General features: G+C 35.1%; 1 protein-coding gene across 1 annotated transcript; it reads right to left on the reverse strand.

Annotated features, from left to right (window-relative positions):
• Positions 1–4,726: 4,726 nt before the first annotated feature.
• Positions 4,727–15,525, reverse strand: LOC578549 (glucose-induced degradation protein 8 homolog). The gene is made up of 5 exons (XM_030975495.1): positions 15,372–15,525; positions 8,244–8,361; positions 7,367–7,563; positions 5,952–6,149; positions 4,727–5,329 (listed from the first exon to the last, which is right to left on the reverse strand). Exons 1-5 carry the CDS (start codon positions 15,372–15,374, stop codon positions 5,156–5,158), a joined length of 690 nt encoding a protein of 229 aa, XP_030831355.1. The 5' UTR covers positions 15,375–15,525; the 3' UTR covers positions 4,727–5,155.
• Between the last annotated feature and the right edge of the window lie 1,232 nt (positions 15,526–16,757).

The following is a 16,757-nucleotide window of genomic DNA, read 5'->3' on the forward strand; positions in this document are numbered from 1 at the left end:
TGTATAGAATGTATTTGAGATTTATATGCAGTACAATATCATTTAATGCTTCTTTATAGGATGTATAGAATGTATTTGAGATTTATATGCAGTCAAATATCATTTAATGCTTCTTTATAGGATGTATAGAATGTATTTGAGATTTGTATGCAGTCAAATATCATTTAATGCTTCTTTATGGGATGTATAGAATGTATTTGAGATTTATATGCAGTACAATATCATTTAATGCTTCTTTATAGGATGTATAGAATGTATTTGAGATTTGTATGCAGTCAAATATCATTTAATGCTTCTTTATGGGATGTATAGAATGTATTTATGAGATTTGTATGCAGTCAAATATCATTTAATGCTTCTTTATGGGATGTATAGAATGTATTTGAGATTTATATGCAGTACAATATCATTTAATGCTTCTTTATGGGATGTATAGAATGTATTTGAGATTTATATGCAGTACAATATCATTTAATGCTTCTTTATGGGATGTATAGAATGTATTTGAGATTTGTATGCAGTACAATATCATTTAATGCTTCTTTATGGGATATGTGTAATGTGGTAATAGATGTAATAGATTATTATTATGTAATGTGGTAATAAATGATTATATTGTAATGTGGAAATAGATGATTATTATGCGATGTAAAGACAAAATGAAATAAAATAAAACAAATCAGAATACACTGTTTATCAATCTTGTTTTGTTTTATTTATGTACATATCTTTTTTAGTTTTTTTCTTTTCCATTTCCATAACATCCAAGTATCTTAAATACATGATTGATGCAATACTTGCATAAATGTTAAACAACGACTCGTTCAGATATGACGAGGTAATCCGCTGCAAAAAAGCCGCTGCGTTTCATTTATTTTTATTTTATTTTTTTTAACGTGCAAATGAAAGGCAACTGCAAGCTTCATAAGAATTGCGCGTATAAGCTCTGTGTTACGAGATACAGAAATGAGTAGGGAATTATTCTCGTCATCAAAAAAAACGCAGCGGTTTTCCGTGTCATATCTGAACGCGTTCTAACAAATCAAGGGTAATTTGACTAATTTCTTATATTTCTTGTCCCCTCCCACTTCTAATTTAATGCCTGCCTCCTTGCCAATGCTATAAACAAATAAAATAGATAAACCACAGGTTAAAAAGTACCTGTATCTCAGTCCTATTCACAAGCTATACAGGACCTACCAATCTAGGATTTTAGAATTGTCAAATTTGAACTAGTTTTGGAAACCACTAACGACAATGAGTTAACGGGAAGGTAGCTAAGCGAAATGTAATGGCATGAAAAGGTGCGTCCGGAATTCAAACAGTACGATTTTGGGAATCGTCACTTTACAACACTGAGGTAGAACTACATCGCTAGGATATGGAACCGGTGAATGCATCGTCTGTATGATAAATTAACTTTAATTGAGATATGGAAGAAAATAACCTAATTAAAGGTAAACATCACCAACTATTCTAAATTTTGCATTCTAGGCACGTGTTTCTGGGACATTACATTTTGCAAAGCTACCTAATTTTGTTCCATTTTTGCATTTTCATCACTATTTTCACATCAAAATCCCTAGGACCTGTGTGCAAGCAGTAGATGCATGAACACTTAATGTGCACACAATGATTATCATTAGCCTTGTAACAGCATCAGCGTACAGAACACAATACTTGTGGATTGTCAATATCAGGCCATTAAAAAAAGATAGGTGTATAGATATTGTTATCCAATAAGCAATTTTTGTATCATTACATTGTACATGAATAAACAAATTTAATGCACAAATTTTTGTCAAGTGCCTCATTGCAAATTATTTCATTCACCTGTTAAGAATAATTGTATTTCAATAGTTGGAATGCAAATTGCATAAATTCTGTGTTGTTCAGTAGACTGTCAACGTAGAACAGGCCATAATTAATATATGTCCTACCTAGCAACAATTAATACATGCAATTGGCATTCCAGCTATTAAAATACAATTATTCATAACGGGTGAATCAAAGAATTTGTCACAATGCACTTTAAAAAGATTTAAGCATTAAATGTTATAGCATTACGAAAATGGCCTACTGTTTACTCTTACGAATAACATGGAAGTTGCATTTAATGATAAATATTGTGCGATCTCATTTCATATTTCCTATATTGTTGATTATCTAACTATTATTACATTTTGTTAGCACAATATAATCATTTTTACATTGAAAACAATAGGGAAGGCGTAAGGTTAGGGATGACAAGTATAGAAAGTATTTTGGAGAAACATTTCATTGATGAATGGAGTGTAAAGAGTTTGTGAGTAAAATTTAGAACAAATATTGATTCCTGAACTATTTCACTCAAATTCATTATCCTTTTTATCTTGAATTTATCTAATTTCACGACTGAGATACAGGGAATATGGATGGGTCAGTAATCCATGCAATAGTCCGACAACATGTCACATTATGCTATCCATATCAAAGGCACTAAAACCTGTTTCCTACAGCAACCAACCGGTCCCTATATTAAGCCTATAGGATTTAGAGAATTGAGCAGGAGTCATATAAATTATAAACTCAGACAAACCACAAGTCAAAAGAAAAATCCAGAGCGTTGGCAATGTATTGTCTAGAAGGGGTATAAAAAAAATAAAAATAATTATAATAATTGTGGGTTCTTGTATAGCACACATGTCTTTCAAGCTCGACACTCTTGGCGCTCCCGATTATTACCCCGGCTTTAGCATGGCTGCCATTATGGCACTTTACCATTTTAGAGGAAGTAATTCCTACCAGGTACCCATTTACTTCACCTGTGTCAAGGGTGGCAAATGTAGATTAATGTCTTGCCCAAAAATGTTAGTGTTGTGGCAGGGATTTGAACCCAATACCCTGTAGTTGACAGTCCAGTGACGTATCCACTATACCAAAACACATCTATGTATATACATGTACTAGCTTTGAATCCTCATCTATTTGAAGATCAGGGGGGTGTTTCACAAAGATCCTAAGTTGAACTTATCTCTAAGTTGGACTTAAAAATTATGGAAAGCCGTTAGTATCTATGAAAAATGTTGTAAAAGTCATATAAAATGTTGATTCAAATCATTCATATTTTCTATTATCAAGGAGATTTCATGTTCTTGATGTGGAATTTATAAAAAGTCTAAAATACTTGACTTTTGGCTTATGAATATATTTTATTTTAAGGCTACGAATGGCTCTCCATAATTTTGAAGTCCAACTTAGAGTTAAGTTCAACTTAGGATCTTTGTGAAACATCCCCCAGATCTTGAATACAGTATAACCACATCAAACCCCTTACATCAAGAGCAATAATCATGGTCATGGTGAAGCTTATAATCTGCTGACCTCTACTGCTCTACTACTGCCAACAAGAGTAAACACATGTAGTTTTCCTCTCTTGGCAACAAGAGTGATATTATGACATACCAGAAAGAAAAAAATAACCACAGGCAAAATGAAATGCTTTCGATGCCAAGTCTCCTAGCTTTAAAGGGATTGGGTAACATGGTCTCAGATTCTGAAACGAAATGCGGGATGCAGCTCATACTGCAATCATAATTGATAACCTTTAGGTCAGTCAGGAACCCCATGACTTTTACAAGCCGATCGCCTGCCTGATTATCAAGATATTTATGATTGGAAATCAATTCCCCCCCCCCCCCCCCCCCCTAACAGTATTCATAACACTGCAGTCTATTGGGGAAAATGACTACCGGTATGGTAAAACTGGTTACTCAAAGCTTTTTACGTTTTTGAGGCACTTCATGATCATTTTGAAGCGCCATTTTTTAGGGCTTCAATATTACACCATATCACAGACACTGATAACACGTGGGGCCATGCAACTCAGATTTAACATTGTTAAACGATGCCTTTAAGGTTTAGCAGGTCACCAAGAGAGAGACTAGTCAACTAATACTAGTACCAATTTCCTCATAAAAGCTCACATTTCTATACTTCATTAAAGATAAACTTAAATTCTGGTAAAAATAGAAAATATATTCTCACAGAACCCAACAAAACTCACACTGAATGTTTGTATAGTGGCTGAGTAATGGGCATAAAAAGATAAGGAAATCCGGGAAAGTAGGCCCGACACCATGTGTTGAACACCGGTCAGAATAAATCATAGCAATTTTCTCTCAAAATACAATTCCCATACCAGAGCTCAAGATTAGCTTTAAGTCTTGAGTTTATATGCACATTTTACCTAGAGCCCTGTTGTATAAAACTTACCATTGATGAAAACTTTGCCATTAATACCGGTAGTAACTTCCATGGAAACCTTGATTTGATTGGCTGTTGAAAGTTACCATCAGTGGTAAGTTTTACGCAACAGGCCTCAGCACTTGCAATAATAATAATAGTCCCATTGTATAGCGCTTAATACTAGGTTTGTAAGCACTTCTACATTGTAATTCTTATAACCCCGGTCATCAGACTCGAAAGCTTATCCAAATACAAGAGTGCACACTCTCCTCTTCCTGGGGAATAATCTGGCCAGGTACAATTATACAAGCGCACACATGCCAATCAAACTACATTAACATTTGCATCCTACCGGATACCCATCTAACACCTGGGTGGAGAATGGCAAATGTAGATAAATGTGGTGCCAAAGGGCATTAGTGCCGCAGAGGGAATCAAACCAGGAACTATGTGATCCACAGTCCAGTGACATATTCACTAGACCATGACACATCTATGATTTGCAATAATTGGCGATCATTTTACTTGCATTTTGATATAAAGTCCTGAAGTGAAATCCATTTATTGAGCAATAAATAGAAGGAAAGTTAACTCCTATGAAATCTACATCATCTCTGCACCAGTTATATGTGTATTAAAATGCATGCATATTTTTCTTACGAAAAGCAAAGCATGAAAATCATTGCTTTTAGCAACACATGGTCAAATACACAATCTTTCATTTTCCCCTCTGAATAAGGGCTTACTTGCCTACACAATCATTTATACAGAATCATTCCAGAGACATCATAATCTTGTCTGTAACAGAGAAAAATGTACTTATTGCGAATCTGAAGAACCGGTGCTGATCAATTCAGCCATTCAACCTGAAGGTACCCATCATTTCATCTGGAATAAATAATGCCACGGTTAAGTGATTAGAGAGAGTTTATTTCGGATCCTCAAATTCTCCGGAAGCGAGGTTCTTAAGCTTTGGAAACTTGACCTTCTTAGCGTCCAGTTGTTCCTGTGACCAGAGCAATAGTTTGAGTAGGTTGGTCAGCTTAGGAGTTGATTCACGATTCTCTGCTTCTAAGATGGCAGCATTTAATTCACTTGCAACCTAGTGAAAAAAGATAAGACAGAGGAGGGTGATAAACAACAGGAAACAAACAATTCCAATTACAAACATACAGGTACCCCTAAAGTAACAGTACCGTTAAAACTGCTAAATATGTCACACAGTACTCAATACTTTGGAAGTCAAAGCAAATCATACTTTTTTTAATGAAATCCCCCCAAAAGAGTTCATAAATTGTGAGGTTTATTAAAAAGGAACGTTAAGGTATCAAGATGTACTGTAATATTAAAAGAAAGAAAAAGCATAATTAAAAACTTAGCTTGTGGTGTATTCTGATATGGTGAAACCTGCTTTAGCCATGGGAAAGACAGAAGAAAGGAGGGTAAAAAAGGAAACAAACAATTCCAAAAGGTACAAACATACGGGTCACCCTAAAGAAAGAGTGTTTAACCCGCCCCTAACCTCTGTTTCCGATGCAGACTTGGGTTCTGGGGGAAACCCTTCGGACTAAAACGTTAACTGGGGACCCCTGTGTAAGAGATTCACACCCTATGCACTTCTCGTAAAGAGTAGGGTATAAACCCAGTGTTTAGTGTGCCTGAATATAAAACGGGTAATCTTCCTACAGATCTTCAAACAGCGTTCACACTGCCGTCACTTGTACCTTTTGTCTTTGTGAAGGATGAAGAAGATCAGAGAATGGTGAGCATGTTGGGTCTTCAAATGCAAGCAATGCTAACGTTCTCTCTAGCTCTGGTAACACGTCCATACTCTCTTCTCCTCTCTCGGATAGATGCGTCTGTGCATATGTTAGAGCGCCCTCTAAGTCCTTGTTACGTATAAGCTCTATCAGATGTTGTTGCTGGTAAAAACAATCAGATTTGATAATCAATAACTACATTTCATGTATACTTTCCTACATAGGCTCATTTTACCATGATTCTCAAACCCTGTCTTTTACTGATTTCGCAAACAGGATTCCGGCACTTATTATTTCCATATGATTATCTGTAGATCCATCTGCAGTCCATACAGGGCTTTAATTATGATACAGCCAGGATGAAATCACAATAAGTGTGCATACGTAAAACCTCACCATTTTAAGCTGGTAAACACTTTCGGTATAAATGAAATATTTGGATTGAAAACATGACTGTTTTGGTATAAAATGTGTAATTACGACTGTGAGATACAGTAGATAGTCACATTAATGATCAAAGTTGAAATCATGAGTTGTTGCGAGTCCTCAGGACTCTAATCTGAAAGATTTAACAGTATCAAATTGTGTTGTCCAACCCCATACAAACAATTTCTCCACAAATCTATTAGTATTACTAACAAGACCAGGGGGTGTTTCACAAAGATCCTAAGTTGAACTTATCTCTATAAAGATGGACTTAAAATTTATGGGAAGCCATTAGCATCCTTGAAAATATATATATTTTTTTTTTTAGAAGGCATAAAATGTTGATTCAAATCATTCATATTTTCTATTATCATGGGAGATTTCATGTTCTTGATATGGAATTGATGAAAAGTCTAAAATACTCCAATTTTTGCTTTTGAATATATTTTATTTTAAGGCTCCAATGGCTGTCCATACTTTTTAAGTCCAACTTAGTGTTAAGTTCTACTTAGGATCTTTGTGAAACACTCCCCAGGGCCCTGTAACATAAAAGTTGACTTGCAATCAATCGTAAAAAATCTCCCAAAATTGCTGCAATTGATTGTATCTTACCATGCATTATATCCATCTGTAGCATAAAATAAATCCCAAGTTAATTTTGAATTGTAAAATATGATTGATTGAATGTAGTAAATTCAATTCAATTCTAATGAACAGTTATTTTCTTCCAGTCAATTTGACAATATATTTGACATCTGTTCAAACAGTACAATTTATACTTAGGAACACAAATATAATTTAAGAACTTGTATTACAAGAAGGCGCGAATCCCGGTATAGCTTGTAATGGGTACGCCTGTATTAATTTCGGAGAGATACAATTAATCCTAACTTTTCATGTCACAAGGCCCTGAAGGAATACAATAACCATGATTTATAACCATGACTTCTTACCTGTAAATGAAAGTAGAGATATCTATCATTATCAAGTAGTTCTGGATGAAGTTCATTGACCTTTGCTATAGCATCTTCAATGTGGCCATCTTGGATTGCCTCTCTGATTAGTATTCTCTCATTCAGAGTGTCTAGATCTGTCATGGGTTTAGTACTGGACTCACATTGGAACCGTTCTGCAGCCTCCTTGAACCCTTCTGTTATTTAAACAAAATAGGATACAGTGCGCAATGAACACGGTGAAATACCAAACATAGTTACAGGTGCTGTGGTCTAGTGAACAATGTAAGTCTGTGGGTTGTGAAACCCCTGCCACTAATGTCCTTTACCAAGAGCACTTGCTGGACACAATCCATGTAGTAAGTAGTGGGCACATGGTACGATTTATTCCTTGAATGCACTGAGCACTAGCTAGATTATAATAGTCCATGGTCTCGTGTAGAACCTCCCCCTCTTCCTCCCCCAGTAGTAGTGATAATAATATGCTGTCATTGTATTGCACATATCTTATTATAGACCATGGTCCAGTGACCCCCCCCCCCCCTCCTGCTTCCCCCGCCCTCTTGTCTGATCTAATATGATATGTGCAATACAATGACAGCATATTATTATTATCACTACTAATATTGCCCAGATATTGTCATGCATACTTTGCATGGCAGATGTTTTAACTTGACTAACTTGACAAATTTTTACCCACTTCATTAATGACTTGTTATCAATAATTCAATGACTCAGGCAGGACAAACTTGTTACCTGTGAATCAATATCTTAGGACTTACTTTGATTTTGATTCATGAACACTTTGATACTTGTTACTAAAAAGATTTGATGACTAATAGATACTTTGACTAGAAATTCATGATTGATTTGTTACCTGTGACTAAATAATTCATGACAAGTTTGTTCATGTCTCCTCTTGTGATATGTAGCCCTTGTAATCTGTTCATCCAGGCTTCTTTAGAGATATCAGTCAGTGGACTCTTATTGCTGGCCTGAAATCAAACAAAACATATACATATACTTGTAACTTGATGTGCCACTTTAATCATCAACCCCAGTAAGAGTTTTCATGGATCAATTATGCCATTTCTGAAAACTTAAAATTTTGCAAGAACTGTGGTCACCCTACCACTAATACAAAGAGACATGACTATACCTGTATGTCTAGAAAATAGAAAAAGAAAAATACATCCTCTATCTATTGATGCTCAACACTTTCACACACCACTGTACACAATTCACTCAATTCAATTTCAATTCAATTCATATTTATTTCATTTCCAACAGAAAGGTAAACAAAGATATTACATTTTTTTCATACAAAATTAATTTTTGTTAGTAATTATACAAACACACTTTGCACATAATAAAATTATTACAAGAAATTCTTAATTTCTGAGGGAATAGGGGGGGGGGGTCCACTAAAAAGCAGTGCTTGTAGTTTGTGGATCCCTAAGAAAAAAATACAATTGTTTCGATTTTTCCTACGAAGACTTAGAAAACACAAGACAATATTACAAAACAACCACGAAACGACAAGGAGAAGTAAAACAGATAAAAAGAAGGAGAACGGAAAAGGGGGAAGAAGGAAGAAGCAGGACAAATCATGACCGAAGAAGAGGTAGTTATAATGATGATTCTGGGAAGGTAGGATCATAAGACCAAATAAATATTAAATAAATCAAGCAGATGATGGAGACCTAAATGAAAAATTAAGATGATTACCAACTGTTATCAGAATATTCTTGTATATTACTATAAGATTTGAGTAAAAACATTTTTAGATTTTTCTTACAGAATTTACTTAGGGATGATTATTTTTAATACCTTCACTTAGAGAATTCCTAACTCTAGGACCATCATACATACAAGACTGCTTCCCTAATAAAGTTCTAAAGAGTGGTTTTTATTAACAAGTGATGACACATAAATATCAGTAAAATAGAGTCAATTAAAATCAATGATGTTAATAAAAATACCAGAAAATGGTATATGAAAGCTTTTTTTCAATTCTGCCGATGTGCCATGTTGGGATCATTGCATGCATTTCTTGGTCACAGCACTAGCACTAGCGGTCACACTTTAATATTTGAGACAACTCTGATTAAACAAATAAACATTTAAAAAAAGATATGTCATCAAAAATGTACCGGCAAGTAAAAAATCATACCAACTGATTGTGTATTTTGCCTACCTATGAAGAATCAGCTGTCATGCGCCAATCAAGGACATAGTGTTATTATGACTTTTCAATTAGTTTTAGTGCATTTCAATCCAACAATAAACATCACATTTTCAGATCGCAATATCGCAGCAATAGATAAGATAAGATAAGATAAGATTTATTCGTCTTTCTTTCAAATGACATACAGAGCATAACATTGGATCATAACACATTTACAAAGCAAAATAACAAATTATGATAATGATAAAAAACATAGCTAACTAAAAGAAAGACGAGGAGACCCTGGTAAAAGCAGAGCTTGTAATTATTAGGGTCCCCTCTGAGCCGGATAAAACATGATGAATAGATATTTGTGACTACCTAAGAATACAATAGGGAAAAGGGGGTATAACAAAACAAGAAGTGTACACACACACAACAACAACAACAAAAAGAGAGACTAGACTAGACAAGACGGGAGAAAAGAGAAAATATGAGAAATAATAGAAGAATACAGCACATCGACAATAGGCACAGCACACAACGGGCACAAGACAACAGGGGGAGGGAATAAGAGGTTGACAATCTGAAAATATTCAGTTAGACACATATTAATATCAAGAAGAAAATTTACATTTATAGTAATACATAATATATCTTGGCACCATAATAACTACAAAAATGAACTACTCTATGAGTCACAGTATTTATCGAGAAGATAAACCTTAAGTTTACACTTAAATGAAGAGAGACTAACAGATTGCTTAATGCTAGAGCCTAGAGAGTTCCAAAATTTAGGTCCAGTAAAAACCAAAGTATTAAAAGTTAACTTTGTCCTTACTTGGGGTAAGTGAAACGCAGAGGCATTTCGTGTAGCATGGTCATGAACTTGACTATTTTTCTTAAAAATGCTGACTAGAGCCTGTGGAAGGACACCAGAATCGAAGTTGTACATTAAAGAACCCAGTTGAAGGTGATAAATATCTTGCACCTTTAAAATTCTAGTGTGCGTACGAAAGCTAACGTTACAAATAATTCTTAAGACCCTCTTTTGAATCAAATATAACTTTTCAAGGTTAGTTTTAAGAGAGTTACCCCAAGCAAGAACACCATAATTAAGATAGGGGAGGATTAATGTTGAGTACATTAATAAAAGGATGCCTTTAGGTAAAATTGATTTCAATTTATGAATTACGCCACTGTTTCTTGACAATGTCTTATAGAGATGATTTACATGAATTTTCCAACTCATTTGCTCATCAATGTGCAAACCAAGGAATTTTGTTGATGATACCCTATCTATCAATACATTATTAAATGATACATCTCCTGGAAGCACTTTGATTGTATTACTAAAAAACATATAATTTGTCTTTTGCAGATTTAAAGACAATTTATTTGCTTGAATCCACAAAGTAACTTTACTTAGTTCGAAATTAACCGTTTCTAACAGAGTTTGTGAATTTTTGTGTGAATAGTACAAGCTGGAATCATCAGCAAATAAAATGAATGACAAAATATCAGATGAGAAATGAAAGTCATTAATATATACAATAAACAAGAGCGGACCAAGGAGAGATCCCTGAGGAACGCCGCATGTGACATTCTGTAACCCTGAATCAAAACCGTTTAAAGAAACAAATTGTTTCCTGTCAGCTAAGTAGCTCTTAAACCAGTCCAGAGCTGTGCCCCTGACACCATAATGCGATAATTTCCCTAGCAAAATTTCATGATCTATAGTATCAAATGCCTTGGAATAATCAAGGAATATACCGATTGTGTGCATCTTTTTGTCTATTGCTTGTGAAATCTTATCTATAAAGTGCAGCAAGGCATGAGAGGTAGTATGTTTCTCTCGGAACCCAAACTGAAAATTTGAGAATATTTTACTTTTGTTGAAAAATTCTAAAGTTCTAACATAAATCACTTTCTCAAGGATCTTTGAGAAGGAGGTTAGAAGTGAAATAGGACGGTAATTTGAAAAAGATTGAGGATCACCCTTTTTAAAAACGGGTACGACTTTTGCAATTTTCATGTTTTCGGGGACTATTCCATTTAACATTGATGAATTAAAAACATGAATAAGGGGTTGAATAATCGCTAAGATAACATGTTTAATTATGTCATTATTGACACCATCGTAACCAGGACTTTTCCCAGCCTTAAGCGAATTCACAATAGTAAGCAACTCTTCCCTAACTAATGGGAAAAGGAATAAGCTTTTCTTGTTAGATTCTTTCAGGAAATCGTTAAAAGATTTTTGACAGGAAGGGACCGCCCGTGACAGATTAGGACCAATACTGCAAAAATAATCATTGAATTTTTCCACAATAATATTCTTATCTTCCACTAAACGACCATCAATTTCAATATTCTTTACATCAGAATTTTTTTTCTTTGACTTGAACACATTTCTTATCACTTTCCAAGTTCCTTTGATATCGTTTGAAGTTGCTTGAAACTGAGCAAAATAATATGTTTTCTTTGCTGCACGCAAGACTGAAGTAAGGGTGTTTTTATAATCAACATATCGTTTACGTGATGATTCTCTTCCACTAACTTTATAAGAATAATACAACTTATTCTTCTTATTGATAGACTTCAACAAGGAAGCACTGACCCATGGCATGCGTGGAATTTTCTTACGATTTCTAGTATTACATTTGGAAATCGGAACAATTTTATCATAGAGTAGCAAAAACTTATTAAAGAAATTGTTGAATGAAATATTAACATCCTTTTCAAGTAAAACTGCACTCCAGTCAGTTGCCGTTAGTGCTTCTCGAAACTTCTCAATGTTAGTAGGATTGTTTTTACGAATATATTTACATTCATGTTTATGAGCAGTATTACGAAAATTCACTCTAGTGAAGATAGGGAAATGATCTGAAAGATCTGATATTATAATACCTGAAGGTGGAAAAGGTTGCAAATTACAAAATATGTTATCAATAAGGGTAGATGAACTATCAGTTACCCTTGTGGGTTTTGTAATTAATGGCATTAAAGAAAAGGACAACATCATATTCAAAAAAGCATTATAATGGTCATTTTCATCACATCGAAGAAGGTTTATATTATAATCTCCCATTAAGAATATTGACTTATTGACAAATAGTGGGTTCAACAATATACTCTGCAATTCATTCACAGTAAGATCTATATTACTCTGGGGAGGTCTGTATATAACTCCAAAGATAACATTCTTTTTGCCTGGAATAAAACACTCTACAAAAATAGACTCCAACTGATCAGTCATCACATTTAAGTCATGCCTTACTTGGAAATCCATACCAACTGGAATGTATAAAGCAACACCACCGCCTCTTTTATCACGTCTGTGATTAGACACCAAACTATATCCAGAAATAGAATATAAATTAACATCACTCTCACTCGAAAACCAAGTCTCCGAGACCCCAATTATTGTAGAGCTATCATTGAGGTTTCTGATAAGAGTATTAAAAGCATCAACATTTTTATGCATACTTCTAACATTTAAATGTAGGACAGTAACATCATTTTCACATTTATTACGAAACCCATCCATAAATTGATTTTCTGAACAGTAATGACAAACAATTGGAGAGGCATGATCAAAATTATCATTAACATTGGGCTCTAGCGTGCTTGCATTATTTTCTAAAATATTACAAGCAACTTCTTCTATATTAACCATCTTGGATTGGAATCACAAAATAAAATATGAAGTCTAAGTGTTGGGAATACAAGTCAAGAAGATTGTCAGAAAACATATTAACACATATATGGGAGATTAATATACTACAAAGATTAAAAGGTAACAAAAACACATTTAAAGCAACAATATAGGAAGCATCCATAATAATTGCAAGAGAGTGAGAAGAAAAAAAAGAGACCAGAAAAAGAAGTTAAATAAGAAAATACATGAAAACGAGAAAATGTATAAAAATAACATAAGGCAATAAAATGGGCATGTAAAGGCTGCCATAGAAAAACTGCAAGGAAAAAATACTGAAAGTATGATAATGAGATGCTGGTGTACTGTTCTGTTAGTTTCAGAGCTTAGCAATGTCTGCATCACAAGTTATAAGTTTTTTGGTAAAGCCGCCGCTTGTGTTCTTAATGCCCGCAAAGATCCTTCCTTCTTGGCTAAAGGATCGCTCTACTTTCGGGCAGTGGCGGACATTGTACAAAAGCTTCTGTCTGGCGGGTGTGAGGTCATCGTTCAGGAAGATGTCAGTGCCTTTCAGCTTGGATCTGGCTCCCATTACCAGACCCCTGATGCGCCGGCTTGAAAACTTTACCAGAAGAGGGCGATGTTTTTTCCTCTGATTGGCATCAGGTGAAGACGTGCCGAGGCGATGACAGCGATCGAAGTCAGCTGGGGTTAGTTTGACTCCAAGCTTCTCTCCAACCTCCATCACGACCACCTCCGGAATCTCCTCTGCAGACTCCTTTACTCCGAGGATTCGGATGTTGTTACACCTTCCCTGCTGCTCTAACGCATCCAGCTTTATTTCTAAAGCCGAACAAAAAACTGTACAGCTTTCTCCTTCCTTCTTAAGGCGCTTGATTTCATCTTCCTGCGCTTTCACCTTCCCCTCCAAATCCATTACCCACCCTTCTTGCTCCTCTAACCGAGCAGCGATGCCAGATACAGCCTCCTGGACTGCATCTTTCACCAACTTCTTTAAAAGACTGCTGCTTTCCAACTCAGCGATAACCTGCCGAGCAATGTCTGCTGACTGAGACTTGGTGGTTGGCATTTTGAGGTCGGAAGAAATTAATGGTCAGTTCGGAGCAGGGCGGTAATAAATCACACTATGTGTAAAGGTCAGAACATTCCATACACACTATGCACAGCACACTTGAACATTCCTAGCATGCACAGGATAGAACATACTACGTGTAGAACGTACAGCACACTTAGAGCATGGAGCTATAGATGTCTCACCAAAACCAGACTTATAGGAACATTGATAACATGGCAGATTACTCCCATAAGGATCCGATGTAGATATTACATTCTTCCCTGAAGAATCAGTATGCAGGTAACGTAAAAGTATTTCCTCCAAACGTCCAAAATAACTTGTTAAACTTGAGATAAGAGGGAGCAGACTACACGCCGTCGTCGTCGCATCGTCGCATGATATCGGGACAACGATGATGAATCAGTTAACAGATGAATAGATCTACAATGATGATGCAGTCAATGTCAATAGATCAACTTCAGTGACTTGCGATGCAGGTCGAAGAATCAAATGTCGAGACAATATATATGAAGTCGATGATAAAAGGTTGTCAAACAATAATGCAGGTGAGAAAAACGTTAGATCATATTAAATGTTCTATTCTCACTGCTGGTGAATTAAAGTGTCGTCAATGTTGAACATCGAGAGAGTCAAAATATATCTTGCAAAACGTACAAGATGTAAATAGGTGAGCACGTCCACCGGGAATGGTCCGGGGACGTAGCAGTTCAATCCTCGTTGGATACAATTTTCTAGGTACAAATATCAACACAATAACAGCATGTGTGTATACCAATATTAAAACAGCTCACATACTTTTGACAATAAATTTTCTGCTAGTTGCACCCATTTGCAGTATAAAATGTGGATATGCATTAGGTACTAAAGGATCTTAACATATTTGTGTAGAATATGATAAATCATGGATCGATTAACACATTGCTAATATTTTTTTTAATGTCCGCGAAGTTTGGACATGCATCACAACATTTCATACGAATCATGACATCATAATTTTAAGCGTATGGGACTGAACAGTCATACAAGAGCACAATGGCACTGTGTTTTATTGAAATTAACCGAACGTGAAGAACTGAATACGTACCATTATGTGGTTCAAATATAGCTTCTACCTCTGCATGGGTCATGAACAGGATATTTGGAAATCTCGGCAGTTTTTTAAAGACTTTTTAGATTACCCTAATTCAGCTTCAATGACTTAGTATGACGTCTTCGCTCTTGTCGAATCTGCCGACCAACTTCGAGCGCGAGTCAAACTAATTACGGTGTCGTCGAAATGGCTAAAGGAAAAAATTAACCCCAAAATTGATATACAATCAATTATTTACAAAATTTTAATACGGACAGAAATCACAAAAATGCTCGATGAATAAACTAATAATATACTTAATTAAAGGGAAATCTATCCCAAATAGTAAATTACTCTAAATGAAAGCAGGAAAATCAGAGTAGGCCTAGACTGCTAGACTGGTGAAATTCGCACGAAATCGAGAAAACACGAGAAAGTTACTGGTGTTTTTTTTGTGTATCATTTTACGTATGGGCACTTCAAATTGGCTGAATTGGCAATGCCACTGTAACAAATTAGTTCAAACACACAAAATGAATAATAATAATAATAATAATAATAATAATAATATGTAGCTTTTATATAACGCTTAATACAAATGTCTCTAAGCGCTTTACAAATTACCCCGGTCATTCTAAACTAAACGAATTCGTATTCACTGGCTGCTTGCCGTAGCAACACACAACAAACTCCAACTTGGCGATCAGCCATGTATAAAGTCTTTCGTCTTCATTGTTGTTAGGGCAGACAGCCAATGAAACGGATTCGTTTAATAAAAGTATGGAAATGCAAACATTACTTTAAACAAACAGAACTTTGTTTATTCTTTGCTCATTTATCCTGATTGAGGTGTCATAATATTATGAAAGGGCGGAAAATAAACTTTCTTGAAATGCGATTTTTCTCTTTAAAATTCAGATACCGTTCGCCAAATGACTTTTTGGTACCCTTTCTTCAAATTGCTTTTAATCACTCATGCGTGAAATGTGCATCATAGGCGTTGCGTCAAATGAAAGAAATATGTGTCATTTATTGATTAATTGTGATTAAGACATCGATAATTCTCGGTTTCGTTTTTTCTGGGACGCACTGTATATTGTGGCAATATACAAAAGGCATATTAGAAAAGCTTGCTAGTTAATATAGGTTTTTGCGGCCAATTTCACACTTTTTTCATTCAAATTCATGAACGTGCATTCAAATTCACATAGAGGTCGCTCGCAGGTAAATTCGGGCTTTCAAATTCAAAATCCGAGCAATCAATTTCATTTATCGGCCCTTCTTTTTCATCTTCGGTGAAATCAAATTCACAAATGTGGGTACAATTTCCCAGTTCAAGCATTTAAATTGATTAAGGCGGCACTCACAATGAGCTTGTTTGGGGCATTCAATTTCGTTTTT

Source organism: Strongylocentrotus purpuratus, unplaced genomic scaffold (genome assembly GCF_000002235.5).
Source record: "Strongylocentrotus purpuratus isolate Spur 01 unplaced genomic scaffold, Spur_5.0 spur5_scaffold_8, whole genome shotgun sequence".
In the NCBI taxonomy this organism is placed as follows: domain Eukaryota; kingdom Metazoa; phylum Echinodermata; class Echinoidea; order Camarodonta; family Strongylocentrotidae; genus Strongylocentrotus; species Strongylocentrotus purpuratus.

What these genes read in the sequence shown, in the direction of transcription:
- LOC578549 (XM_030975495.1), bottom strand. An exon ending in ATCTCTACTTTCATTTACAG is followed by an intron (nt 6,150 to 7,366) that starts GTAAGAAGTCAT and finishes TGTTTTTACCAG; the next exon opens with CAACAACATCTGATAGAGCT. An exon ending in ATCCTTCACAAAGACAAAAG is followed by an intron (nt 5,330 to 5,951) that starts GTACAAGTGACG and finishes TTTTTTCACTAG; the next exon opens with GTTGCAAGTGAATTAAATGC.